General features: G+C 56.1%; 8 protein-coding genes across 8 annotated transcripts; 3 read left to right on the top strand and 5 right to left on the bottom strand.

The window, feature by feature from the left end:
• Positions 1-132: 132 nt before the first annotated feature.
• CH63R_06976 (Octanoyltransferase) lies at positions 133-975 on the top strand (the record flags this gene model as incomplete). Its single annotated transcript, XM_018301951.1, has 1 exon — positions 133-975. The coding sequence occupies one exon, from the start codon at positions 133-135 to the stop codon at positions 973-975; it is 843 nt and encodes a 280-aa protein (XP_018156729.1).
• A 1,318-nt stretch (positions 976-2,293) lies between these two features.
• On the bottom strand, positions 2,294-4,375 carry CH63R_06975 (Peptidase C65 Otubain; the record flags this gene model as incomplete). Its single annotated transcript, XM_018301950.1, has 4 exons — positions 2,294-3,525; positions 3,808-3,871; positions 3,958-4,044; positions 4,304-4,375. 4 exons carry the CDS (start codon positions 4,373-4,375, stop codon positions 2,294-2,296), a joined length of 1,455 nt encoding a protein of 484 aa, XP_018156728.1.
• A 299-nt stretch (positions 4,376-4,674) lies between these two features.
• Positions 4,675-5,671, bottom strand: CH63R_06974 (Peptidase C65 Otubain; the record flags this gene model as incomplete). Its single annotated transcript, XM_018301949.1, is given in 2 exon segments — positions 4,675-5,068; positions 5,085-5,671. The coding sequence occupies 2 exon segments, from the start codon at positions 5,669-5,671 to the stop codon at positions 4,675-4,677; spliced, it is 981 nt and encodes a 326-aa protein (XP_018156727.1).
• Positions 5,672-6,886: 1,215 nt separating this feature from the next.
• On the bottom strand, positions 6,887-7,388 carry CH63R_06973 (uncharacterized protein; the record flags this gene model as incomplete). Its single annotated transcript, XM_018301948.1, has 2 exons — positions 6,887-7,259; positions 7,297-7,388. The coding sequence occupies 2 exons, from the start codon at positions 7,386-7,388 to the stop codon at positions 6,887-6,889; spliced, it is 465 nt and encodes a 154-aa protein (XP_018156726.1).
• Positions 7,389-14,527: 7,139 nt separating this feature from the next.
• CH63R_06972 (COP9 signalosome complex subunit 2) lies at positions 14,528-16,153 on the bottom strand (the record flags this gene model as incomplete). Its single annotated transcript, XM_018301947.1, has 3 exons — positions 14,528-15,706; positions 15,812-16,031; positions 16,110-16,153. 3 exons carry the CDS (start codon positions 16,151-16,153, stop codon positions 14,528-14,530), a joined length of 1,443 nt encoding a protein of 480 aa, XP_018156725.1.
• A 483-nt stretch (positions 16,154-16,636) lies between these two features.
• Positions 16,637-17,920, top strand: CH63R_06971 (Pre-mRNA-splicing factor CWC25; the record flags this gene model as incomplete). Its single annotated transcript, XM_018301946.1, has 1 exon — positions 16,637-17,920. The coding sequence occupies one exon, from the start codon at positions 16,637-16,639 to the stop codon at positions 17,918-17,920; it is 1,284 nt and encodes a 427-aa protein (XP_018156724.1).
• A 3,106-nt stretch (positions 17,921-21,026) lies between these two features.
• On the top strand, positions 21,027-21,973 carry CH63R_06970 (Rho3 protein; the record flags this gene model as incomplete). The annotated part of the gene is made up of 4 exons (XM_018301945.1): positions 21,027-21,076; positions 21,308-21,357; positions 21,462-21,551; positions 21,603-21,973. The coding sequence occupies 4 exons, from the start codon at positions 21,027-21,029 to the stop codon at positions 21,971-21,973; spliced, it is 561 nt and encodes a 186-aa protein (XP_018156723.1).
• Positions 21,974-23,495: 1,522 nt separating this feature from the next.
• CH63R_06969 (uncharacterized protein) lies at positions 23,496-24,189 on the bottom strand (the record flags this gene model as incomplete). The annotated part of the gene is made up of 2 exons (XM_018301944.1): positions 23,496-23,509; positions 23,571-24,189. The coding sequence occupies 2 exons, from the start codon at positions 24,187-24,189 to the stop codon at positions 23,496-23,498; spliced, it is 633 nt and encodes a 210-aa protein (XP_018156722.1).
• Positions 24,190-25,508: the final 1,319 nt, after the last annotated feature.

Genomic DNA, 25,508 nt, shown 5'->3' with positions numbered 1-25,508 from the left:
CCGTCGGGACGCCTCCGGCACCAAGCGCGATGGAGCTCCTCCTCGCGGTCCGTTTCCGAGCTCGCATTCCCCGAAGACGACGGCGCTGAGCCGAGCGCGCTGCGGCATGTCCACCTCGATGCCTCCTCGAACATGTTCCCGTCGTATACCGCGGCATCCGACTTCCAAGCCCTTCTCCGCCAGGCGTTCCTCGACTGGAAATCCGCCCCGACACCCCGTGCCCCGTCCCCGCTCGTCGTCTCGTTCACGCCCACGCCGACATATACCCTCGGCCGACGGCAGAAGTCCTTGACGCCGGAGCAGCTGGGCCGGCTCCGATCACCGTTAGATGTGGACGTCGACCTGGAACCGGCTGGTGAGCGGGCGACAGACAACAATGGTCGCGCGGGGCCGCAGACGCAGCGGCAGTTCATACCCGAGGTCATCGAGACGGACCGCGGCGGGTTGACGACGTACCACGGCCCGGGCCAGGTTGTCCTCTGGCCCATATTGGACCTGCATAGCACGTACTACCCTCACCTGACGGTCCGCTCGTACGCCAGGCTCCTCGAGGAGACGACGCAGGCCGTCCTAGCTGACGGACCGTCCATCCAGACCTACCTCTCGGAAGAGGACCCCGGCGTGTGGGCCGAAGCTGCGAGGCGCCGGGCCGGCGGTCAGGAGCGCAAGATCGCTGCCATGGGCGTGCACCTCCGCCGCCACATCTCGGGGCTGGGCACGGCACTGAATGTCGACGTCGCCGTCGACGGGGACGAGGCGTTAAACCCCTGGGCGAGGTTCGTGCCGTGCGGGCTCGAGGGGAAGACGGCCACCAGCGTCAGGGCCGAGACTGGCGAAGAAGCGTGGAGGCGATGGGAGCTCGCTGGCGATGGCAGAGCGAGGAGGGACTGGTACGCGCGGCGGTGGACCGAGGAACTCGCGAGGCGGCTCGGCATCCCCACCGCCCCGGCCACAATTCATTACCGGCTCGGGTGAGGTGTCAATTAAATAGTACGCGGGACGTGGGCGTGGTGAGCACCACGTCTCCGCTGCTCTGCATGCCTGAAAGCCCCTCCGCTTCCGAGGGGGACACACATATCAAGGTCGGAACGCCCGCCCCTGCCCTATTGTCGGGACCATGCTGGACACATACGTTGTGGTCTTTGTTCTCGGAAGAAGCAATGCGGCTGGCGCCGAACTCGCACAGCCAGTTCCAACGTGGCTGGACTGGCCTTACTTTATCCCCGACGACAAGGCAATCAAATAAGTCGCAAGTATTGCCAACATAATGATACCTCTCCTCCCCCACGTTTCATCGAAAGATGCACGTGGATCCTTCTTAATGAACACCATGGGGGGGAGGGGAGGGTGGCAGTCATTGGCGACAGACGACGCAGCTTCGCACAGGAGTAGGTCACTGCCCACTCACTGCACACCGCCCGCCTTTCGCTACGACATATGCCGGGGGTTGCACATCTTAGGCGGTATACAAGACAGCAGCAACCACCCTCCCCTCACGAGGAGATAAGGCCACCGAGACATTACCATGTCGCGCCATACATGCCATGGTCTGACTAATTTGCGCACGCTCGCGCACATGGGCTTTGCCACGGCGGCAGCCTTCACAAGGCCCAGGCCGCGGGAAGGACAAGATGAAGGGATGAGTAGGGAAACTCGGCCGAGACGCAGCTGGCGCTTGTGCACATTCGTGGTAGGGGGCATTTGTCGCGGCAGGCAACTAGTTTCCGACCCACCACCCACATTGAGCACATCCCGACGTCGATCCTCCGAGATGGGTGGACGAGAACTGGGTGGCTTGCCCGTCTGTCAAGGATTCGTGTGAGAATAAAATTGTGATTAATGCACACATAGCAAGTACAATCAGGTGTCAAAACGCCGATGCTATGATGAGTATCAACCCGAGGGACAAGCCCTTCCGTCAAGAAGGCCGCGACGATGTACCCCCCCTTCTCCATCATAAATCATTACCTCTCCCCCTCTGTGCAACCAAGTAAATGTGGGAAGGATAATCACAGCCCAAAGCAGCCCGATTTTGGTTTCCTTGCTCAATGATACAAACCCACCAAGTCCCCCATCCATCACTCCCTTGAGAAAGGAAAAGTTGTTACCGGCCCGATGGAATGGATACATTTGGAGTTCTCCGTTCCTGGAACCGCGGCGACCCGGGTAAATTCTGTAATGGCAAGCTACCTGTCCACGTTGCCAAGCCGTTAAATCCCACCTCACTACCGAATCGCTAAGATGTCACTGTTATTACTAGTTGATGGTACTGTTGTCCCACGATTATCGTCGCCTAGTTGTCCGCCCTGACTTTGCCCTTCTTTTTGGCACTTGGGACCTTCTCGTGGTGACCTTCATCGTCGGGCGTCCACTCTTCGGGGTGAAAATGGGGATTGTTGTAGTGTGCCTTGTTAAAATGACTGTTTTTGAACATGGCTGTTGTGAAGCTGGGCTCCTGGAAACCCGAAGGGGGAGAAAGAAGCGAAGGTTGTGCCGAGCTGGTATTGTTCAGATGCCAGCACTGGTGACTAAACCTCAGCTGGTAATCGACAGGTTGTGAGGACTTTGTGGGAGCAGGCGTTGGTGGCTGCGACTGAGGCGCCGTCTGAGGATGCGGCCGGGGGGCCGCCACGGTTTGCTGCTGCTGCTGCTGCTGCTGCTGCATATGGTCTGAATACGGCGATGGCAGCCACGAGGGATGTGTCGGCGGGTCAAAAGCGTCTGGCAAAGGCGAGTTCGGGGTGGGTGAACCTAGCGAGGACAAGCCCGATGACAAGCCGGAAGCCGGGCCGCCAAAGCCGGGCAGCATGGCCAATGGGCCGTAATTGAGATTCGTGTAACTCTGAAGGGTTGGCGCAACGCTCGCAATCTCGTGCCGGTGAGAAAACGAAGCGACCCGGTTGACCTGCAGATCCAACGGAGCAGGGCCTGGAGGAGACTTGTAGAGAATGTCGTAGTGGTCGGGGCGGTATAGCAGGTAAATGATGGGGCCCAGGTTGGCGGGATCCTGGCCGTTGGCCTCGTCGGGGAAGCGGTAGATATTGACCTGGCTTCCGGGGCTGCGGTCGAGATAGGCTATTTCCAGCACGAAGTTGACAGGCTTCAGCAAGACCTGGGCAAGGAGGGTGATGCCGAGATGCTCAATCTCTCTGTTTGGGCGCTCAAGCTCGCCGCAGTACCCGGCAATACCCGTCTCGGCGGGGATGAAGGGCTCGTAGGATTCGGGGTTCCCCTTCAGCCACGAGCTCGCCAACAAACGGAGGTGGTAGATGATGGCATTGGAGATGTCCTGGTCATTGAAGCGCTGGAGAAGGATGTGCATGGCGAGTTGCGGGTTGGTGATGTTCTGGGCCAGGTCTTTCAGCAAGCCGATCGTCTCCTCCACCATGTCCTCGAACAGCATCCGATCGTAGCCGCCGACGCGCAATAGGTACTGGTCTAGGCTCTGGATACGTGCGGCCTCTCCGAGAATTTGGTGCTGGTCGCCATTGTTGACGAGATGTTCGAAGTAGGAGAATCCAATTGCTAGAGAGATGGTTAGTCAATTCTCCGGGCGCCGCAAATGACGGAAACGGGGCCGCAATGGAGAGAGGCATGGGTGGCCGCGCAAAGGATTTGTGCCAAGATTGCACGGAATGCGACGCGTTCTAGGGCGCAGAGACCATACCACTTTTCGGAGAGCGGCAGTGCGGGGTAGCGGGAGGAGTCTGAGAGGGAAGAGGAGGAAGGGGAGGAGTAGAGGCTGAGGTGGTAATATGGTGGTAGTAGTGGTGCACAAAGCGGCGGGATCGCCAAAGGTAAACTCACCTCGCCAGCCGCAGTTACCGTCGCCTTGAACAGGTCGGTAATGCGAGTACGTTTGGGGGAGATTCTGGAGAGGTAAGGACGTGGGTTAGCCATGGTTGCGTCCAGGGAAAATGTTGGCGTAGAGGAATCGACGGGGCAGCAAAGACTCACAATGGTTTTGGCAATGTAAATGTCGTCGGCCTTGGCATACTCGTCGGTGATGGCTTCGCTCGTAATTTTGTCGCCCACCAATGGACCCTGGGGAGGCGGGGATGCCCATGTCAGCGTAAATTCCCGAGTTTACAAGCACAAAGAAGGCCGCCAAAGGCCCGAGCCGGGTCTGGTTAACAAGGAGAATGCGAGTCGAGAGGTGCTTGCTTGTCACTAGGTGGCGCATCGCCCGAGGGCGAGGACGGTTGAAGATGAGAAATGAGACGGGAGCCACGAGCAGCTTTGTCCCGCATCGAGTTTAGGGTTGGCGGGGGAGTGGAAAGTCGGGCGGCAGCAGCAAACTCACCTCGAGGTGTGGTTGATAGTCCCTCGCAGCTGCTTCCTGGGCGGCAAGGTCGGAGGGATCGCCAGGTTCCATGGCGGACGGGCGGGTGCTCGCGGGGTGGGCGATGCTCGATGCAGCGAAGGCAACGTTGGTGTTGTTCAAGTGGGTGTCGGGATTGTAAAAGGCGGGGGAAGCAGTTGAAGATGAGGACGACGCAGCTCCGGGGTAGGAGTGTTGGCGGTTGGAGTGTGACCAGAGGGCGTAAGCCGTGTTGGAGTGGGAAACAGAGTGTGAGTTGGAGTGGTGGGAAGAGGAGGGAGAGGATGCGCCAGGGCTGTTGTGGTTTGGATTTAGATGATGGTTGTGGTTATGATGAAGGTGGGCGGCTGCTGCTACTGCGGCGGCGTCGGGAACGGGAGGGCCAGAGGCCGTGGCGGAGACGGCAGCAACGGATGACGGGGATATATAAGAAGGAGGAGGAGGAGGAGGAGGCGAGGATGAGGTGGTGGTGGAGGGAGAGGATGGTTGTGGTAAGGATAGCTGTTGTGATGGCGCTGTACCAGCAGCAGCAGCAACAGGAGGAGTGTGGCCGGGGCCCGAAGCACGAGGGCGACGAGGAGGTGCAATCGGTGCAGGCCCCCCCCGTGCAGGTCCTGGCCCAGGCCCGGCAGACCCAGGGCCAGGTGCGGTTCCATTTCGTCCAGTTCCAGGGTGTTGTTGGACGTGTCCCTGCTGCTGCCGTCGCCCTCGCTGGTGCTGTTGATGTTGGAGCTGCTGTGACTGCGCCTGTGCAGTCAGCGACAACGGCATGTTGGAGCGCCCTGCAGCTTCCCCTCCCGTAGATGGCCGCTGATGCGACCGCGATTGCAACTCCATGCTCCTGTCCGTGTCCATGTTGACACCGTCCGCCGTTCCCAGTCTGGAGCCCAGGGGCCTACCCATGCCGTCGCCATGCCCTTGTCCCATTACCAGTCCCATCCTCGTCGATGAACCCACACCAGCTACAGTTGGAACTCCAGCTATAGCTCCAGCCACAGCCCTGGGTCCCGATCCTCCTCCTCCTCTTCCAACGCCAACGCCAGCGGCTCCCCCGACTGCCAGCGACGTCGGCGGAAGGGTGTAGTCGCTCATGTTTCCTCCATTGTTGCACATCCCGCCCATTCTGCCCATTCGTAGACCCGTGTCTCCTCCGTCTTCGTCGGCAATCATCATTCCACCGAGCCCTGCTCCCCTTCCCATACCCATGCCATATCCTGCATCGCCCTGGGGGGATTGGTCTTGAGGCTGAGAGGCGTGAGAGTGGTTGTAAGATTGAGCAGCGTTGGTGGCGTGGCAGTACTGGTAGGGAGACGCGTGAAACGCTAAAGGCGTTGATTGAGGCTGGAACATGGCCTCGCTGGGCGCCGTAGCTGTTCTGCCCTTGCTTCGAACCTGTTGCCTGCTGATTTGCCTACATGTAACAGCGTCGAAAGCCGCACTTTTGATGTCTCGGAACTCTTGCTAGCAAACCTGGGCGTGAAAGTGCGGTAAGACGAACGGTGCGCAAAGCTACCACTACTGCGGTTGATGGCTGCCGCTATTGCTGACGACTTATGCAATATGTCTTGGCCTCAGTCCCCAACGCCGAGTCGATATGGAGCAGTCAGGGGATGGAACCGGAGGAGTATCCAGATGGGCCGATGGCTATAATTTTTTTTAAAAAATTTAAAAAGTTAAGAAAAAAACCAAAAGAGAGGGAATGAAACTTGGCAGTGGTTGTGGCGATATGAGAGAGAAGGGGAAAGAAAGGAATCAGAGCAAAAAGACAAACCGGCCGAGTTGGTGCAGATATTGGTTGAGATGGGTACGTGATATGTGGTTCGCCTGTAGTCCGGCCTCGACACGGATGCACGTGTCGTGTGATAAGATGGGCAAGCAGCAACTAAGACTGCTGCTATCAATAAAACAAACCGCTCAATTTCCAGTTCTGATAGAGCGAAAGGGGAAGAAAGACAAAAACAAAAACGAACAGGGCCGCCACCAAGAGATGGAGAAAAAGAATTCGGGGCCAGCTTGGTTTGTCTTCGCCGATTGGGAGGTGGGTGTCCACGACTGTCGAGTAAGGCCAGCCGAAGTAACCAGCTAATATCTCACCACCAAGTCGCCGTATGCACCTTGGCTGTCACCGGCGAATGAAAGGGTCGAATACAGGGGGCGGGGTGGGCAAGCAGAGATTCGACGGCCGTCCCAGACAAGGGCTAAAAAGGAACAACGATGTGACCTGTGGTTTTCCGGGGTGCGTCTACCCATTCACATCCCTCCTACATTAACCGCGTCGACGAGTCTCTTCTTAGTGCAGACTAAACGAGTCTCGATAGGCAGCCGATTTGTTGGTTCGTCTCTTGGGCCTTGGGCAGCTGTCGTGGTGTGGTGGTCTGATGCGGTGTGCGAGGCTTTCGCTGATTTTGGCTGCTGTGATATTCTCCTCGCTTCGCGTCTGAGACCCCCTTTCTCTTTGATTGTTCAAGAAATCGGCGTCTTCAGTGGTCTTCCTAGCCGTGCTGAACCCGATGTGAATGGGTGTCATGGGCCAGCTAGATCTAGTCCCGCTCTCTCAAGTGTGCGCTAGACGTCCCGGGATGAACGGTTTTGAACGAATGAGGGACGGCTGGTGGTGCGGATGGACTCGATGTGATGTGATGTGAGTGTGCAGTGCCGTGCCGCAGCTAGTGGTCGGAGGGACAAGGTAGGCACTGTCGAGCAGAGGAGCCCGATATCACGGTCGAGGACGCTGCCGATGCTGCCGCTGACGCTGGCGATATAGGTCGCCACGGGGAACACAGGATCATCCAAGTACAGGCTGCCGAGCGGTAGGAAGATGGAGAGAGATGGAAAGACGGGGAGGTCGAAAATGAAGAGTCTGGGGAGAAGGACGAAGGAGGGAAGGAGATGAGAAAGAGGAAGAGGAAGAGTGTAAGTAAGTTTTCGGACAGTCAACCTAGGTACTGTTCATGTAAGTTGAGTAGAGGTACCACCAGGTAGGCCGAGCAGCAGCAGCAGCAACAGCAACAGCAACGCCAGAACGACGGGAGATAGCAGTGCACTTTGATGTGCCTGTTGCAAACATGCTGGCCGGGGGCACCAAGTGCCGTAACTTGCCTTCGTCCTGGTCCACGTCGAATGGACGAGACCATGTACGTACATCTCATGGAAGGCAGGAGATGCAGGGGACCACATGTCCGGTGCGGATATCATAGAGCATGAGAAACAAGTATAGGACAAGGGGCCAGAGCCGGCGGCCCTTCAAGATTTTATGGTAGTGATACCAGTGTACTACGCCTGACGGACGTGATGGGGGATGTAGTCCAGCCAGATGGTTGGTGGCCTCCTTGACCCGCAACCCTCGCAGGCTGGCATCCTATGCAGACTGTATCCGTCGATACCCAAAGTAGGCGGTGGCGTTGGTGGTCATGATACCGACAGGGCTATCGCCAGAAGCTACCCCTCGTCGAGATGACGAGTTTGCCGGAGAAGGAGGGAAATGGACAGGGTGCTGAGAGACAAACGGAAACGATCAATGTGACGACTGACGACAGCGATCCTGCTTCGACCCAGAGATAGATGGGTCTGGCCCGTCTGGCATCTCCGGGTCTGCATCATGCTTCCTGCAACATGTTAATTGGCTCAGTGATTTGTCCGTCAGCTAATTCAAATAATAGAACAATTGGCCGCGGGAACGGGCAGTCCCATGAGATGGGACCCGGCGGCGGAGAGGGCAGAGATATCACGATACTGCGTTCGGGGCATTTAGTTGTTGCGTGCTATCCACGCCCGCGCCACTCCCCTAATCCGACAGTGCCAGATATTCGCACCTGGGTAAGTATTTGGACGGATACCCACAGGCTATTTCCTTGCCAGTGGTCTTTCCTCACAATCCCAAAGTCACCAGTACGGTACGGGGCAAAAGCAACTACCTACATAGGTGCGTACATGAGGTAGCGTAGGTAGGTTCGGATACCTACGCACTTCTCGTTCAATTGAAGAAAGCGCGACTGGCGTACAGGTGCCTTGGTGACAGATCAGGTACACGTACCTAGCTACCGATCATTACCGCCGGCCACCGACCGACCTCTGCCTGCAGTTACGGTAGGTAGGCATTAGGTATCAAGCTCTTGAGGAACTTCCACGCCCATCGTCGATGTTCTCTTTTTCCCTCTGCCTCCTCCTCGCCTGACTGATCTCTTGGGCCCAGTTTGTCGCCCCTAACCTAAGCTTCGTAATAAGATCACGCCGTATTACATTAATTTGCGAAGGATATATGAACTCGACAATGAAGCAAGGGTGGCATTCCAGGGAATCTCGGAGCTGGGGGCACCCCCTGCACTTCACCATTCGGGCTAACAAGGATACTGGTTGAACGGGGCCCGCTAGCAGTCGCTGCGAGCCCGCTCATACCAGCCCATCATCCGTGATCGATTCTCGAGAATCGCAGGGGTGCCACAAGACTTTGGCATCAGCGTGATGCATCGTCCACCAGACAATAACGCCGCCCCAAGGACCGTGGCAGGCACCGTAGTGCCGATGATCCATCGTGATCCTCTGTCTCCACACTGCAGAAAGAACTACGCGGTTGAGTAACATTCCTCACACAGTAGTTCTGCTCGTCTGACCCCCTGTCCATTGGTCGATGAGGCGGCATAGGCGTAGCTCTCTGGTCGCGACACGCTCTGGACTACAAGCACCCAAATGTTGCTTCATCCAGCCACCGGATTTGGCTCAAGCATCCAGTCACCGACGTGGATGGTAATTAGAGGCTTCGAGCGACTACACAGGCTACGGAAAGCGCGAAGGGAGTACATCAGCAGTTCCCGCAGGAGAAACTGTCGGCTCTTCGCTTGTTCTCTCATTAGTTCACCTCTCTCGTCCGTCCGAAGTGTGACAAGAAGTGGGTAAGCGTGACGAGACACGCAGGAGGTGGGACAACCACGGCGACGGCAATACCAGTGTGGGCTGCTGATTTTCATTATCGCACCCGTGGTGTTCGCGACACAACCCCGTCTTTCCGGCGTTTCTTTGTCTTCCTGCGCTTACCGTCAACCGACAGCCGCCCATGTCCGGCTTTTCCCTCGCTTCTATCCCTGACATCTTCATAGTACTAAGAAGAACAGTGGCATGGCCAAGCCCGGTGCTTCCCGGCATCCAGGAGCGAGTATGCATCGCTGCCAGCCTGCTGCCTCTCTTCACGCGAACCCAACAGCGGTGAAAGCGGTAAATGGTTGTCCAGAGATTGGGCAACACGAGTCGAGGTTTTCGCATAACTGGACTGCATCTTGGGGTGCGAAGACCGCCTCAGCCGCCTGGGCAAGACCTCCTGGTTAGTTGATTGTACGCGAGGAGTCAAGGAACCAAGAAATGGGAAGCTGACGTTGGCACAGGAGCGCAGGCCGTGGTGGAGCTACCTTTTACCTTGCACCTAGTCCGCCGAAGTCCCGCAGATTGGTACCCCGATAGTTGAGCCGTGACTACTTCGCATCCGGGTACTGGAGTAATGGACTTCCTTCGGGCCCGATCAATCTGGTGAGCGGAGCAATAACATGGCGCGGCCCCTCGCGGGCTGCCTGAACTCTACAGCAACCCACACGATGATCAACGGGTCGAGGTTCCGTGCCTTGGTTGCAAATCTCATCTAGAATTCTGGGTTCGAATTCTTGAATTACGCTAATGAATATTTCGCAGGAGGGCGATACCAATACGACGAATTCACTCGTCACAGACTCGCACAATTTCGGCATCTTCAGACACCTGCCAACATGGCTGTCAGAGTCTGACAGGCACCCCCCAAGATTCAAGCAGCGTGGGGATCACAAGTCATATTCCGTGCGGGGCGGTGGAGCTTCTGAACGGCCTGTTCCGCACACAGCTCGGATCTGCAAAACGGGGTTTGCTCCAGAGGAAAGCAAACTAGACAACGTCCATTTTGCTAAAATGCGGTCCTGTGGTACCTTGGGAACGTGGGGACGCCGCGGGATCTGCGTCTGCCATTCCCTTCCGGATCGCTACCCAGATATTTAGGACAAGGTCCCGATTCGTGCGTACACCGGGGTGACTACGAATAGACAACCACTAAAAGCCATTCGGATCAGCTTTACTGATTTCTTTCGTGTTCCCTTGGTGACTTTTTTTAGGCCCTGAATGTCACGCAAGCTCGTCCGACATGGGGTAAACCAGATATTAATACAGCATTGCGCAAGAAGAGCAAGCAAGTGATTGAGCGAGCGAGCGATAGATATAGACCTTGGATCTCTCGAACAATGAGTCGCATGGCAGCTCGACAGGGCAGGACGAGGTGACCAACGGTCTTGGTGTACGACACACCAGGGGGGGAAGGGGGGGACCCTACATGACCATTCGATCTTGTTTGACCAGTCTCGTCCTTCAAAATCTCTTCATTAGGCTTCTTACACGGGATACGCCAGACGCACCAATCCCATTACGGAGGAGAACAAGTGAAAGATTATTCGGTCGGGTGCAGCCTGGTATCTATGTAGCCATCGCAAAACCTCATGCCTCTGGAAATTGTAGCACTCAGGACTTGGGTAGCACAGAGCAAAGCTCTACATTGCGCAGATGGCACCAGAGCACACACCCACTCGCCACGAACCCGCATAGCTACCGTTAGCATCCATCCGTTCATGTATCGTGTGTCCAACGGCCACGGACATGGACAAGAAACGGCAAAACGGCGGTGATCAAAGGACGGGCACAGCTGGTCGGTATCCGCACCCGACTTTCGGCGAATGAGCACCAGCGGTGGCATATCATGTTGCAGCATCCGTACCAGCAAGGATGGTCTATTGGCTACGTTCTTTGCGAGCTCAGAGGAGGTCGAGAGAAGCAGCTGCCCCTAAGATAACAACGCTGGTCCAAGCCCTATACCCACCCGGCCTTGATTTCACGCTATCACGGATTCGCCCTAGCCTGTGACCCGAGAGGATCACTCCAAGCGTCGACCACCCCTGTAATCAATCACTGGCCCTGGGAGAGGACCACCTGTGAAGGCCAGGCCGGGGCAGGCAAGTAATGGTTTTGTAGTGGACGGGACGCTTCCTAGACCGAGGATGAGGGGCTGGACACGTTTTTTTTCGAGTCCGCAATTCCGAAGAGACCAATAGCCTCTCTCGAAAGGCGTGCCTGCACTCATCATCGTCCCACTCTCGTCTCGTCCGAGAAGTTTGTCGATATTGATTACGGATTCAGCTGAGGTCTGAAGACAACGCCAGATGAGCCAAAAGCATTAGCCAGGAGGAGTTCCAACATCGCCAGCTCGTCAGCAGCGTTGCATCGGCCGTCGTCCGCCCGCCCACTTTGCTTTCGTTACCCGCCCGTCCCCGCCCCCCCCGTCGTCTCTAATACTCGCATGGGACGGCGACTTGCAATGGAAGCTTCTTGCCTGGTGGATAATGGAGGAAAGAAGAGGACTGGCCTGTGATGTGGACACGTCTATTTCTACCGCAGGCCGCCGCTTTCTTCCCGCCCTGAGAAGCGTCTTGTCATGCAGGTGCACAGCTAGGGGCTGCAGAAAATATCCCCTCTAGAGTAACCATGGACCCTTGGCGATGTGACAGCTCATTCTTCCGGCGCCTTCGACCCCTGCGCGCGCATATTGAGGATGATCAGCTTGGCTAGCCTCCCTCCCCTCGCACAGTCCACAACCTCTCCCCTCTCGTTTTCATCAGGTCGACGATGGAAGAGCGTCAAGTTCAATAACTCATCGATGTGGATCGGCGGCGTCGCTAAAATACGATTCGCACGCCACTCGTTGTCTCCGGCTTCGGTGAGCTATGCCTGCGTGGATCAGCCGTCGAACGGTGGAGCTGAGAAGGGGGCCAGAGGCTGGAACTAGGCGATGTCCTGGAAACTCATTGCAATGGTTAATTGGCCAACGACGACATAAGAGAGATGGTTGCTGGGACTGGGACTTCGCCACTTGGAGCAACCCGTTGATGATGTTGTTACCGTACGACATGCTTACTGTTCTCGGCGGTCCTCATTGACCGCAAGGTATAGAAAGCCTCGGCCAACGTCGGCTGGAACCGCCCTCGTCGTTTGAGAAGTCGTCAGGTCTACAAGACACCCGGCGAACAAAACCCCTTTCCTGTGCGGCAGGGTCATCAGCGTTGGTCATTGACCATATTGACGGCAGCACGAAGTCACCTGCAGAACCAACTCCACGGAGAAGTCATGGCGTGGCGTTTGTTTTCGGCCCCAGGGGAGCACAGCCCGAAATTGCGGCATGCGAGTGTCCACTACCTATGCAGACAAACAGTCGCTCGCCCAAGCACATCACGTTGACCAAGTTCCTCTACTCTGGCTGCGAACTTCGTTGGTCCTCGAGGCGACTCTGGTAAGACGCTTATCTCCTCCTTCTGCATGCCTGATGTGCTGTGCGACCCAAATACATCGTCCAATTATCGAGCCACCAAACCAATCTTCGTCACGGTGCAGAGAACCGTTGTCGTACCGGCGAGGAATAGATACGGAAGGGAAAGGAGGGCACCCAGTCATGGACGAGCAGGCGACATGCACTCCACCTACCACTACATTGTGCAACACATGCACGCCCATTTCGCGTCCAATGCCGACGTCTGAGTAAACGAGTCAGTTCCACGACCACCTCCGTGACACTGTAAACGAAGTGGTAGCACGGGAGGAAGCCTAGCGGATGGGAAGTCGCATTGTTCGCCTGTCCCTAGTCCATTTCTTGTTTCAGGAACCCGAATGACGATCTGGTCGACGAGGTTCGCAACAATTCGACGACGACGACACATCCACCATGCTGTACGATGTGACAGGTACCGAAGCAAAGCTCCGGCTGCTGTTCGACCAGACGTAACCTGCACTGGGATAAAGGATAGACCCAGACTAGACTCAAAGACAGCGTCGATCTTCTCTCGGCGGTGATGGCCCCCGACGTCGGGAGAAAAGCAACACCGCGTCGGTCGGCACCACTGTTTCGGCCGGCAGATGAGAAGAGCGAGGGCGAGAATAGGCCTGGTACCTTAGGGGGGCTCTCGGTGCTACGCTGCCAGTAACCATCGAGACCATCCCGCGTATGTATCGACAAAGAGGAGGGGCTTGGGTGCTTGTTTACGGAGTGCTTACATGTTTGGTGATATGCGGAGTTTGTTACTGTACATCCTAACAGAGTACCCGTACAGATAATTGCTTACGGCACCGCTAAACAAACCGAACACCACGTAACTCACGCAAGAGGGCCGAACGACTAGCCGGCTGCCAATATGGACAATGTACTCTGTAGATGGTAGGTGGTATTCTGAGTCGGCTGCGACTCTGCCAACGCGGTAAGCTGGGGACGTTGAAACTTGATATACGCTCCATGGATGGCGTGTTGGAACTCGCCTTTCTTCCCATTGCCCTCTGTGGTCCTCGTCGCTGGAGGGGACGGGAACGTCATATTTTGGTGTGCTTGCGAGCAGTAGGTGCTGGCTCTGTGGGATCGTTGCACACAGGAGGGCAGACACAAGGGCGTCGAGCAACTCAAGGAGTGTTCAAGCTCGAGAATTCTTTCTCTCAACCAAGTCAGTCATTGTTGCTTCTCCATGCATAACAAGGCCTAGTCGTCTCAGGAGATGGGACTGGAAGAGGCTTCCCATTTTGCAATTTAATTTTCCCCGCGCGAACGACGCAAACTCCGCCCCAGCCGGCTTGCTGCGGAAGCCATCTCTCAGACTTCCCACGCGCCGTCGTGAAAGCCGGGCCCCAAAACGGTGTTCTTCCTGTCTCTAACCTTGCCTGTCCTTGCTTCTCTCACTCGTATACTCCGCTTCCGGGGTTCTTCAAGGTCTAGAAGAGAAAAGCAAAATGTCAAACGGATCAAGTGACTTGCAGCGGAAAGCTGCTTCGGGTCTTTTCTTTAAATGAAATAGCCCCATTCCCCGGCCTCGTCTGCAGACATGGTATAGACGCTGTGCCAATCACCATCTCCTGTGTGGACGCATCTGTTGGGGGGGGGGGAGTGGAAAGGTTTTTCAATTTTTTGGATGGCGTTGTTTTGGTATCTTCTAAACTCAATGATTTTGCTTTCCTCGCTCTGCCCGTGATTAACCTCATTGCGGCGCCATGTGCGTTTCCGTGGAGAGAGAGGTTCATGGCAAACCGCAGATAACAACCAAATCTATGTTCTGTCGTCTACCCCGTATGATTCGCCACGTGCCATGCCATGACCGTAATTTTGCTCTTTGTTGTTCATGTCCACAACGGCATCACGCCTTTGCCCTTTCGTCCGGGTCCCCGCGGATGCCCCCGTGGGCCGCCGCTTCTGGGCGTCATGCCACCGCCCACCATGTCCATGGTCTGCTCGTCTGTAGGGAAATCAGTCGACCGAAAGCCATCGCTCTCCTTGAACACAGTCGTGTAGAGATTCGAGACAGACTGTGTAAGCTCGTACAGCGCCTTGGTGCGGCCGCTGTCCGCGTCCGACTGGATCTCGAGCGTGCCGGCCTGCTGGTCAATCTTGCCGTCAATCTTGCCGTCGACGATCAGGAAGCCAAGGATGTCCTGGACCTCGGGTTCCGAGATCTTCAGCTGCTTCGCGATCCAAACCAGCTTCATCCGTGTATAGGGCGCAATGAGCTTGACGACGCCCTTGGTGCGCATGTTGCGCGTCACCTCGTCAATGTTCTCGGCAATGAACGGGTCGGCGAGGATGTCTTGGTTCTTTTGCAGGACGTTTTCGTATGCGTGGACATCGTCGCGCTGGTAGGCGTCCACCAGGTCCGTCATCGCAGTGATTCGTGGATCCTGCTTGTATGGCTTCGTCTCCTGCGAGTCGAAGGGGTTGATGGTGGACTTGACCAGCATGGTCGTGAGAAGCAGGTACTTAAGCACCTGAATGCGCTGGAGCGAGCCGGCCTCGTCATAGTTGCGGAAGGATTCGAAGAAGTCTGTCTGTGCCTCGGCCCAGTTCTCTTCGCTCATGTGCATCTTGCCACCGCACTCACGAATAATGCCCATGATCTTGGGGTGGGGAACCGCCGACCTGACCTTCAGGGCGCGCTGGTAGAGGCGCTTGAGCTGCTTGTTGTTCTTGGTCTCGGCGTGCATCTGGATCTCGAGGGCGTATATCTCCATAGAATACGTGCCCTTGCTGGGATCGTCGCTGCCGTCTTCCTTCTGACAAGCCCTATGGAGGTCCCGGAGTTTCCTGGTGACGGTGTTATAGTCCTTCCGGTCGAGCAGGAGCTTGGAAAGCTTGATGTTGGTTTTGAGCCACAGCCTCTCGTTGTTGGTGCTCTGGAAGCTCTCAAGCGTGAGCGAATAGAACTTCTCCACACAAGCCACTGCCTTGGGTCCATCCGACCCCTTCTCAATGTAATCCAGCATGTTGTTGATCGACTTTTCCGAGTAGTTTCTCGTCACGGCCGACTTGACGTACGTCAGTAGCTCGGCGTAGTGTTCTGTCGCCTTGTCTCCGCGTCAGCATTTCCCACCCTTGCCGGTGTGTCGCCGCTCCGAAGGCACCGTCCTCACCTTTTCGTACTGTCCTAGCTTGAACTCAAGCTTGATGGCTTGCTTTAGACCTTTGAAGCCCCACTCGCCCTTCTCCTCTTCTAACGGTGGTATGCCCAGGAATTCGGCAATGGCATCCTCGGGGTCGGTGAGTTTCAACTGCTTCGCATTGTAGTATTTGTTTTCGATGCCGACGTCTCCGGAATCCTCGTCGTCGTCTTCCTCGTACTCAAAGTCGTACCTGGCCCAAGATCAGCTTCAGCGGTTTCCGCAACGGTGCCCGGTTGCAAAAGGGAGGCTCCAGTTGAGAATAGCTCACTGTTCTTCGTCCGACTCCTGCATGAAGTCCTCATCGTCAGACATCTTGGCAGGTGGTTATGGGCTGGCGCTATTGAGAGATATCGATTACCGCGGCGGGATAATTAAGGGGGAGGGGGAGGGGGAGGGACCGCGTTGGCAGAGGGTGACGAGAGGAAAGAGGTGAAGAGGTTCGGGTTGTTTGGAGTTGAAGAGTAAGGCAGGCAGGTTAATGAAAGTGCCAGACAGGTGCAGAGGCAAGTGCAGCTGGGGTTAGACGTTGAAGGCGGGGGAGCTTATCGATTGGAGGGGCCCACCAAACACAATAGATTGCGCACTGGCCACGCAGAAGCAAGACGGGAAGCGGGAGGCGGGAGGCAACTTTTCGTTCCCAACCGCCTTAACCAGACCATCAGCCGTATCGGTCGCCGTTCATCTACAACTCGACATTTAATCCACGCCTGCCACCACGAGCTCTTTTTCGACATTGTACACTGCCCATAAAATCGTCGAGAATCATTTCAAAAAGCCACAGGGACAGTCGGCAACATGGGTGGCGATCTCAACCTGAAAAAGAGTTTCCATCCCTCCCTCATCAAGAACCAGGCCAAGGTCTGGGAGGAGGAACGAAAGGCCCTTGAGGAGCGCAAGAAGACACAGCAGAGAATCAACGAACTCAAGGAAGAGCGCGAGCGCGAAGAGCTGCAGAAGAAGCTTGAGGCCGCCGGCCACACCAAACGAGTCGATCGCGTCGAGTTTCTCTACAGCGGCCCCACCGATGGACAGACCGGCACGACAGAGGAGCGCGAGAGCTACCTCCTCGGCAAGCGCCGCATCGACAACTTGCTTAAGGGCACGGAGCACAAGAATCTAGAGAAGCAGGCTGGACAGGAGAGTTTCATGGCACTGCAGGCGGCCAACACAGCAAGAGACACCGCAGCCAAGGTCCGGGAAGACCCTTTGCTCGCCATCAAGAGACAAGAGCAAGCCGCCTACGAGGCGATGATGAATGATCCCATTAAGCGCAGACAGCTGCTGGCATCTATGGGCATCGCCGACGACAAGTCAAAGTCCAAGGACAGAGATGAGAAGCACAAGAGAAGGCATCATCATAGACACCGCGATGGCGACGACGACAAAGAAAGGCACCGACGGAGGAGGCGGTCCTACTCCAGATCCAGAAGTCCGCGCCGGCGGAGAGACTCTGAAGACGAGGACCGCCATGAGAGACGACGACGCAGCGATTCAGAGGACAGGCACAGCCATCGACGTAGACGGTCGTCGAGATCGAGATCGCCACGCAGACGCGATCATGGCGACAAGGACGACTACGGCAGGCAACACCGCCGCGACCGCCGTGGGGACCGCGAACGAAGAAGGCCTGGATCGGTTTCCGATGAAGGTCGTGCCGCCAGACGAAGAGAAAGGTCACCTCAAGAGAGCGACAAGCGGGATGACCGAACCGGGGATGCACCGGGGTACCGAGGCCGCAGAAACTACGACAATCGGCGGCAAGACCGGGACAGACGACTCGACGGCCGTGCCAACAGTGACAAAGAACCGGACGACCGAGCTGCGGATGAGGAAAGGGCACGTAAGCTAGCAGCGATGCAATCGGCGGCTTCTGACCTCGATACCGACCGAGTCCGGCGTCTAGCGGCGCTGGCAGAGCGTGAGAAGGCCGCGCGCGAGGCCGACGACCAGGCGAGAGAGCGGTCTTCCAAGTACGGCGACAGGGAGTTCGTCAACGGCCTGCATCGGAAAGCCGGCAACATGAGCCTGGGAGAGAGGATGGGCCGCGGCAGGCAAGGTCTGCAAAAGGATGATGACTGAGAGGGCGGCGTGCGGAGCATCTCGGCCACCACTTGGCCGGCTCGCGGGTGCCCTTCGGCTAGGCACACCGTACAGTGCTACAGAACATGTAGAAGGGGACATGAAGGGAGCATGGTGCCTACACTACTACTACTTATCCACATCAGGCGCAAAACAACAAGCGCCCGTACGATACGAGGGGAACGGGCCTTGGTAGCATTGGCCAATGGATCGACTCGGCAAAGCCCGACGGCCCACGGGAAGATGGCTGGAAAGGTAATTTTTTTCCACGAAGGGTTTATTATGGGATAGGATCCCCCCGCAGAACATATCGGGATGTAAGTTTTCTGGCTGCACGTCATCAAGTGTGCTTCTAGAATGTTGAGCAGCATGCATCCGCCTGCAGATGAGCGGATGAGTTAGCACGTATCTTAGATACCCACCCCGGGGCGACACTGGACGGTCGCTGAGGAATGATGAAAGATTGATTTTATTCCTGTCCCATCGATTCCATCAAGGCACAAAAATTTTGTTGTAAAGCTCGAATGCACCGACGGCAGGTCATCCGTCGTAACGTCTCCTTGGTGTGTAATCATTTGGGCACAGCCGTTGTGGCGGAGAGGAGGTTTAGCGTCCGGCTCCTAGAGCACCAGATGGAGTGGAAAGCCAGTGCTTGGCGGGGCGACCAGCGTCACACTCACAATTCTCGGCTGTGCCTCACAGTTCAGTGCGCAGGGGTTGTGTCGTTAGGGAGGTTGACGATGCCACCTCCATTATCTGATGAGGAAGCTCTTGTTTGGATGGTTTCTTGGAACGAGGCTGAGCGAGGAGGGGTAAAGAGGGGGAAGGGGATGGTGGTGCAGACGAGGTTCTGGATTCAGTTTCGTTCATGATGTATACGAACACTGGGTGGCAGGAAATGGACGCAAAGGGTAGAGGTTGTGCAGTATATACAATGGAGTAGGCCTAGACCATTGCGCGGCCTGGCTGACTGGCTGGCTCCAAGTCGCCGCTCTCGGTACTCCTTTCGAGTCGAGTTTCGGCGCTTTGTGACGGGAGTGCTGCCGGGATATGCATGTTCCAGGTGGCGGTGGTTTCCCTGGCCCAGGATGCGGGTTTTCTGTTTCCGTAATGTATTTTTGATTTTTGATTGTGACTGGACAGATGAGGTGGGTATGCCGGGTTCTTTCCTTGGTCCTTGGGGAATTGGTGATGATGATGTCAAGACGAATGAGTCGTACGATCGAGGTTACTTTATTTGTTGTTTTTTAAGTCAGTTGATAGAGATAGAGACTGAGGAGGGATTTGATGAAGGTGAAGAGGCAAGTTGCAGTAGGAAACAGAAAAAGGTCACGAGAGTACGCTATGATTAGATGTGTCAACTGAAAGCGAGAGTGACAGCGAGAAAAAGGCGCAAGGTTTTTATTTTTCTTATTTTACCTAGGTACCTACTAGTGAGGGCTAGGTTGGACAGAGAGAGGTCGGGGATTTTGACGATGATCTGAGACTGCGATCGGAATAAGGTGCAGCAGCTGCCGGACGAAGGAGCGGGTGCGAGGCAACCATGTTCATAGGGACTATGAATTATGGCCTCCCCCAGCGCCAACACAGCCGAGCCCGGGCGCACCTCTTCAAGCCGAGTGATTTGCTACGAGAACTTCAGGTATCCTCCCCCTCCGGTTTTGCGTGTGAAGGTACATGTTTAGGGAGACGATGGTGGCAGATGCCCAGGCACAAGAGCGGCTTTAACGGACTTGAAGCCGGGGCCTCCGTAACGCCACGGCAGCGCGCCATCATCGACTTTGGTCATACTCTGTATCCTCTGTACAGATACTCATTGGTGAGATGGTCTACTGCTCTATCAAGCTCACATCGAACTCCTGTTGTTCTCTGCCTTTGATGAGAGGCTCAAGCGGGCAATGGGGAATGATTGGGCCAGGTAAGGAGTGAAGGGGTGGGGGATGGGACTGCGATGAGATTGTCTGGGGATGTTGATGATGATGACGATGGCCTGCGTTTCCTTTTGTCTGCCGTATTTCCTGCTAGAGTATGTCTCTAATCCGATAGTGCATGCAGCTGCTGCTTGGAGTGGATACCCTGCGCTCAGTCAGTGCCAGTGACATTCATTTCACCAATCCAGTGTGCCCCATCCATTCCTCATTTGTTTCCCTGGCTGGTGGATGCTCTCGTTTAACGCTGCCCCTGGTCCCCTTTCTCTTCCTCCCCTCTCTGGCGCTGGCGCTGGCGCTTGTGGTTGCTGCTGTACCCTCCCTCTGTACCCGCGCTCCGCACCTCTGCAAGGTTGTTATGTATCTACCTAAGGCAAGTTCAGTGGCCTCCCAAGCTGCTTCCCTCATGAGCCCGCTTCGGTCCCAGCGTCCCCTTCCCTCCTTTTCCTCCCAGGCCAACCCCAGCAACAGGGAGGGTACGCTTGACCTTGTCCGTTCTTACTCTCTGCTGCTCCATTTTGGAGCCCTTCTGACTTCATCTCGGCCAATCGAGAAGCATACCATTTCCCAGCCCAATTTCCCGCTCCTGCATCTTTGCATCTTTGCATCCATCCCCCATTCATTCTACTGTAGCCGTATCCGCACTGCAACTGCACCTGCTGCACCTGCACTTTTGCCTCACTTTGCTTCTTCTAATCCATCATCAAGCGTCACTCCGCTTCGGCCTCGCCCTTTGCTCACCCCAAGGAGAAGGTACAGATTCTGACTGTGGCACTGCCAAACCTGTGTTCCCCCGCCATTGCATTCCACTCCCTCTCCCAAGCCACCCTCTCAAAGGAACCAATCGTACCTTCTCTCCCGCATTACCATCCAGTCCACCCTCTTCTTCCCTGAACAGCCTGTCAGCCCGTTCTTTGTTACGCTTCCTTTTCCACTCAGACCCAGCTGCGAACAACATCAACCAACCACCACTTCTTTGGCACCTTCCCCTTGCACCAACAAACCACAGCCTGCGGCCATTTCTCTGCTAGGTTGCCAGCTTATTTTGCTTTCTGCGAACAAGCAAACCTTGTATCCCATCGACTTCACTTCTTCGCCATCCCTAATCCCACCTCTCAAAATCGGATTCCTCCTCAGACACAGACAACCGCCACCCAACAAGAAAACAATAGCTCATCATGCCTTTGTGTGGAGGATCCAAGACTGTCCAGCGCAAACTGGTTCTTCTGTAAGACCAACTTCCAACCCCTCCTTGTGCTTGGCTTGGCTGCAGCCTAGGGACTCTGTACTGATTGATTTTGCGACCTGTAGCGGTGATGGCGCGTGCGGCAAGACATCTCTGTTGAACGTCTTTACCAGAGGGTGAGTTCGGCCGCCTTTCTTTCCTGGCCTACCGAGGGCTGGGAGGGGTGGGCAAAACCTCCCAAGGACGCTTCCTTCAAATGCTGACCCATCTTAGCTACTTCCCGACTGTCTACGAGCCCACCGTCTTCGAGAACTACGTCCACGGTACGCGATCCTCCTCCCGGTACCTGCGAAAGGCGCTTCGTCGCCCGACACCCTTGTCGCAATTCTATATTCGCCAATCTGCCTGCTGACCCCGACTTCCCTAGATATCTTCGTTGACAATGTCCACATCGAGCTTTCCCTCTGGGATACTGCCGGTCAGGAGGAGTTCGACCGCCTTCGCAGCCTGTCCTACGGTAGGGTCATCCACAAGGACGGACCAAGTAACACTAGCTGATTATGCGCAGATGACACCGACTTGATCATGCTCTGCTACAGCGTCGACAGCAAAGACTCCCTGGAGAACGTCGAGAGCAAGTGGGTTGGCGAGATCGCTGACAACTGCCCTGGCGTCAAGCTCGTCCTGGTCGCCCTCAAGTGCGATCTTCGCGAGGCCGACAACGAGGAGGAGGAGGGCGCCGAGGGCCAGCAGCGCGAAAAGCGTCCCATGATCAACTATGAGCAAGGTCTGGAGGTCGCCCGTCGCATCAACGCCCTCCGCTACCTAGAGTGCTCAGCTATGCGCAACCGCGGCGTTAACGAGGCCTTCACTGAGGCCGCCCGCGTCGCACTCAGTGTCAAGAAGGATCGCGAGGAATCTCAGTGCGTCGTCATGTGAACGAATCACGCATCCCAACATGCGCATTTTGCGCTCTTGGCATTCTTCACTTTCTCACGGTCGCGATCACGATCGAACGGGCGGACCTTGTTTCGGACGGGATCGGAATACCATTTTCAGTGTTGCACTACTCGGACAGGCGTCGGCGTTCCCACGGATTGATCCTTTCCACCTCGAATTTGCACCCCCTCGCATTACCCAACTACTTTTTTTATTCCAGCTTGTCCAGCTCATCGGGCAGACGCGACGTTTCTCTTTCATCGTCGGCCACTCTATGCACCTGTGGTCGACGCGACTTTCTCGATACCTCTGGGCACCAAGAACTCACCTTTGAGCAAATTTGTAAATACCCGCTTCACTTCTCAATGCACATACGGGGTTGGGGGCAGGCTTCATCTCATGTCGCTCTCGGGTTTTATTGCGTATACAAGACGGGCAGCATGGCCACCGAGGAATGGCGTGCTATAGGTGGCAGGAGGATGGCACATGCATGTGACTGGCTACTAGATTTCTCAGATGAGGGATGGCAACAGCAGTCACTCTCCCTTCAGACTCTTTCATTGGCCTGTATAAGCAATCAAAAGCTATATCTAGATGATGCTTAATGAACACAACCGTCCAGGTACAAGCCGAACTGAACCTCTTTGGCTGGTGATCTGGGAATCATGGACGCTTGGGTCACGATTCGAAAGGCCATGTACGGATACAAGCTCTAAGATAGCTCGCGTTGGGTTCTGGAATATCGGGAACCCAATGAGCGACCCGTTAAGAAGCCAAGGCGCCGCCGTCTTCGTTTACGCTCCTGTGCGCGGGAATGAGTTGGAGATGGAATGGGTGGCCTTTGCCGGGTGTCAAGGCCAAGAGCTTCCGGGGACACCCCCGATCGGCAGCCGACGCCCGGAGCCAGTCGATGACCCGTTGCAGTCGGACTGGAGATCGGGCTGATCACTTGGGATCAGTCACGAGGAAGCGAAACCTTGGGCTAACCACATAATTGCGCTGCACTAAAGGCCTGATCAGCGGTTGCCTTGCGAATCGCGTATGCACAGCAGCAGGCTTGGACAAATCAAAGCTCCATGTTGTATAATGATGCAGGCCACGACAAACGCATTGGCTCCAGGCTGACACTATCCAGAAAGTCTGGGCTGCAGCACAGGAGGCGGAATTGTACGACATGCCATTACGGAGAGTTGTCGGATGGATAATCCATACCGTAGTTTACTTGACGGTAAATGTTCATAACAGAGTTGAGGATGATGAAAAAAATTGGCCAGCAATTTTGGATTTAGACTAGTAGTACAGTATCTTCTTCCAAAACTCCCTAAAATCATCGCGATCGCTCGTACAGTGAACGATGAAGTAGTAATATAAATACACTGGACAGAAATGGATTTGATCTCGCTCGCGTTTAACTCCCCTCTCGTTGCCAGTACACCATGACATGAATCATGACCTCGTGAAGAACAAAGGGAAATTGCAGACAATATACCTCCTTCAGATGTCTAACGAAGATGTGATGTGTTTAGTCACCGTGGCCTAGGGTGCTCTGTTAGCTTCATCGACACATTGTGCAAGTGACAGGGGTGAGAAAACGTACGGCCGAGTGCCTTGCCGCGCTTGGAGACCTCGCGGGCGTGGTACTGCTTGATCTTGGCCCGCCTCGCCTCTTCCTTCGCCTCCTCCTCGAGCCTGCGCACCTCGGCTCTTGCGGCGATGACGCTCTCGCGGGCGGCAAGCAGGGCGCGGTCCGCCTCCTTCTCGGCGGCCTCGGCGCCCATGACACGCTCACGGGCCTGGACGATACTCGGATCCATCTCTACGGCGCCGCCGGCACCACCGAACTTCTGTAGAATGCCGCGGCGGCCGGACGACGCGTCCGTGGAGCGACGGAACATGGATCCTCCCCCACCGCCGCCGACGCCATTGTGGTGATGGCCGTCGGGTGAGGTGTGGTAGGTCGTTGACGACAAGGAGGAGCGCGAGGTGGCCGAGGTGCGGGTCGTGGGCGTCGGGGAGGGATCGCGGCGGGAGGACCCGAAGAGACCGTGCTTCCGAGGCGCGGGCTCAGCGACGGGTTGGTGGTGGTGGACGGGCTCTGGGGAGGGTTCACGGCGCGAGCCGAAGAGGCCGTGGCGACGGGGCTCCGGCGGTGGTGGGGTCGGTTCCCGGACAGGTTCGGGCGAGGGCTCGCGACGGCCGCCTCCGAAGAATGGCATTTTTATTTTATTTTTGGGGTATGCAGTGGATATGACCGGGAAGGAGGTAGGGGAAAATGGACTAGGGTTTCCTTAGTGGGCTTGGTAGTGGTTGGTTGTGGATGGTGGTTGCGTGGACAGTGACGAGGGCGAAGGCTAAGGATGCTGGATAAGACGGAAGAGAAATCTCTGGGCGGGAACGGGAAGAAGTTATATCTGTCTCGACTGCCCACCACCCCCCTCCTATTCCTTCTTCCCCATGCTCGGTGTTCTCATCACACTCTTCGTCTCTTGACACTAGGGGGCCTCGAGAGCTGACGTTGTGAAGTAAGGTACGTTGCATGGCGGGCGCCCGTGCCGAGACAGATCCTGCCAGCGGTTGTTCGTTGGCAATATGGCATGGGTTATTGCTGCACAATGATGCCAAGGTGGTCATCCCGAAGCCCTCTACGCTCTCCATCACCCATTCCTGGCGCCCCTTAGCGAAGGAAAGGAGTCCAAAGCTCCGCGGCTCTCTCAGTCTTTGGCAGCGTCGTGGTTGGTGCTGTGCGACCCCAAACAGGTTTGTCGTCGATCCGCGGTCAAAGATCACCTTCGTCGGTGACGTCAAGGGTAGCCGAGGGGCGGACGGACGGGCAGGATGGGAGACGGGGGTCGAGGTCATGGTGAGTTTAGACCAATTGGAGACCTGTTGATGCCGGCGGTCTAGCCTCTTGTGGATGGACCCCTAGATTCCAGCCACCTTCTCCCTCCTCCCAGTTTGCTAGTTGGGTCGGGTGCTGCAGGGTCTTACCTGAGGAATTGTCTTGTCCTCTCACCCCCGAGACCAGTCTTGTTTGACGGTGCTAAGTTGACAAGGGGGAAGAAGTCCAGGTCATGACATCGTACATACATCTCTGGTGGTGTAGATATGTGAGAGCCCAGGCACAAAAAGAGGCTGTGCTCGGATGCAAGGGGTGCTTTCCGGTGACGAGGTGGCCTTGATGAGCTGGCAGTGGTTCTGGTGTTCTGGTTTGAGACGGGTTGGTTCCCAACGGCGGACATGACGATTGGGGAAGGCTCGTTGACGTTGTGGCTTGCCACCCCCCCCCCCCCCCCCCCCGAAATGCTGTGACTCGGCCACGATCGCGATATTGAAGTTACAACGCTCGGTTAGCGAGGGGGAATGAATTTGTAGTACCCCCTTCTGAGGTGCCAGCTTACACTGATTACCAAATAGGTGCTCATGTTGGGAACACGGCGGGATACACTTCCTTGAAGGCCAGTCCGGTAGTGCGTAGATCGATGTTACACCAGGGCTGGCGAACCGACTGTGTAGGATGGGTTGGACGAATCAGGCT

Source organism: Colletotrichum higginsianum, chromosome 5 (genome assembly GCF_001672515.1).
Source record: "Colletotrichum higginsianum IMI 349063 chromosome 5, whole genome shotgun sequence".
NCBI lineage: Eukaryota > Fungi > Ascomycota > Sordariomycetes > Glomerellales > Glomerellaceae > Colletotrichum > Colletotrichum higginsianum.
Note: the sequence above shows the minus strand (reverse complement) of the source record. Positions and strands in the feature narration are given on the sequence as shown.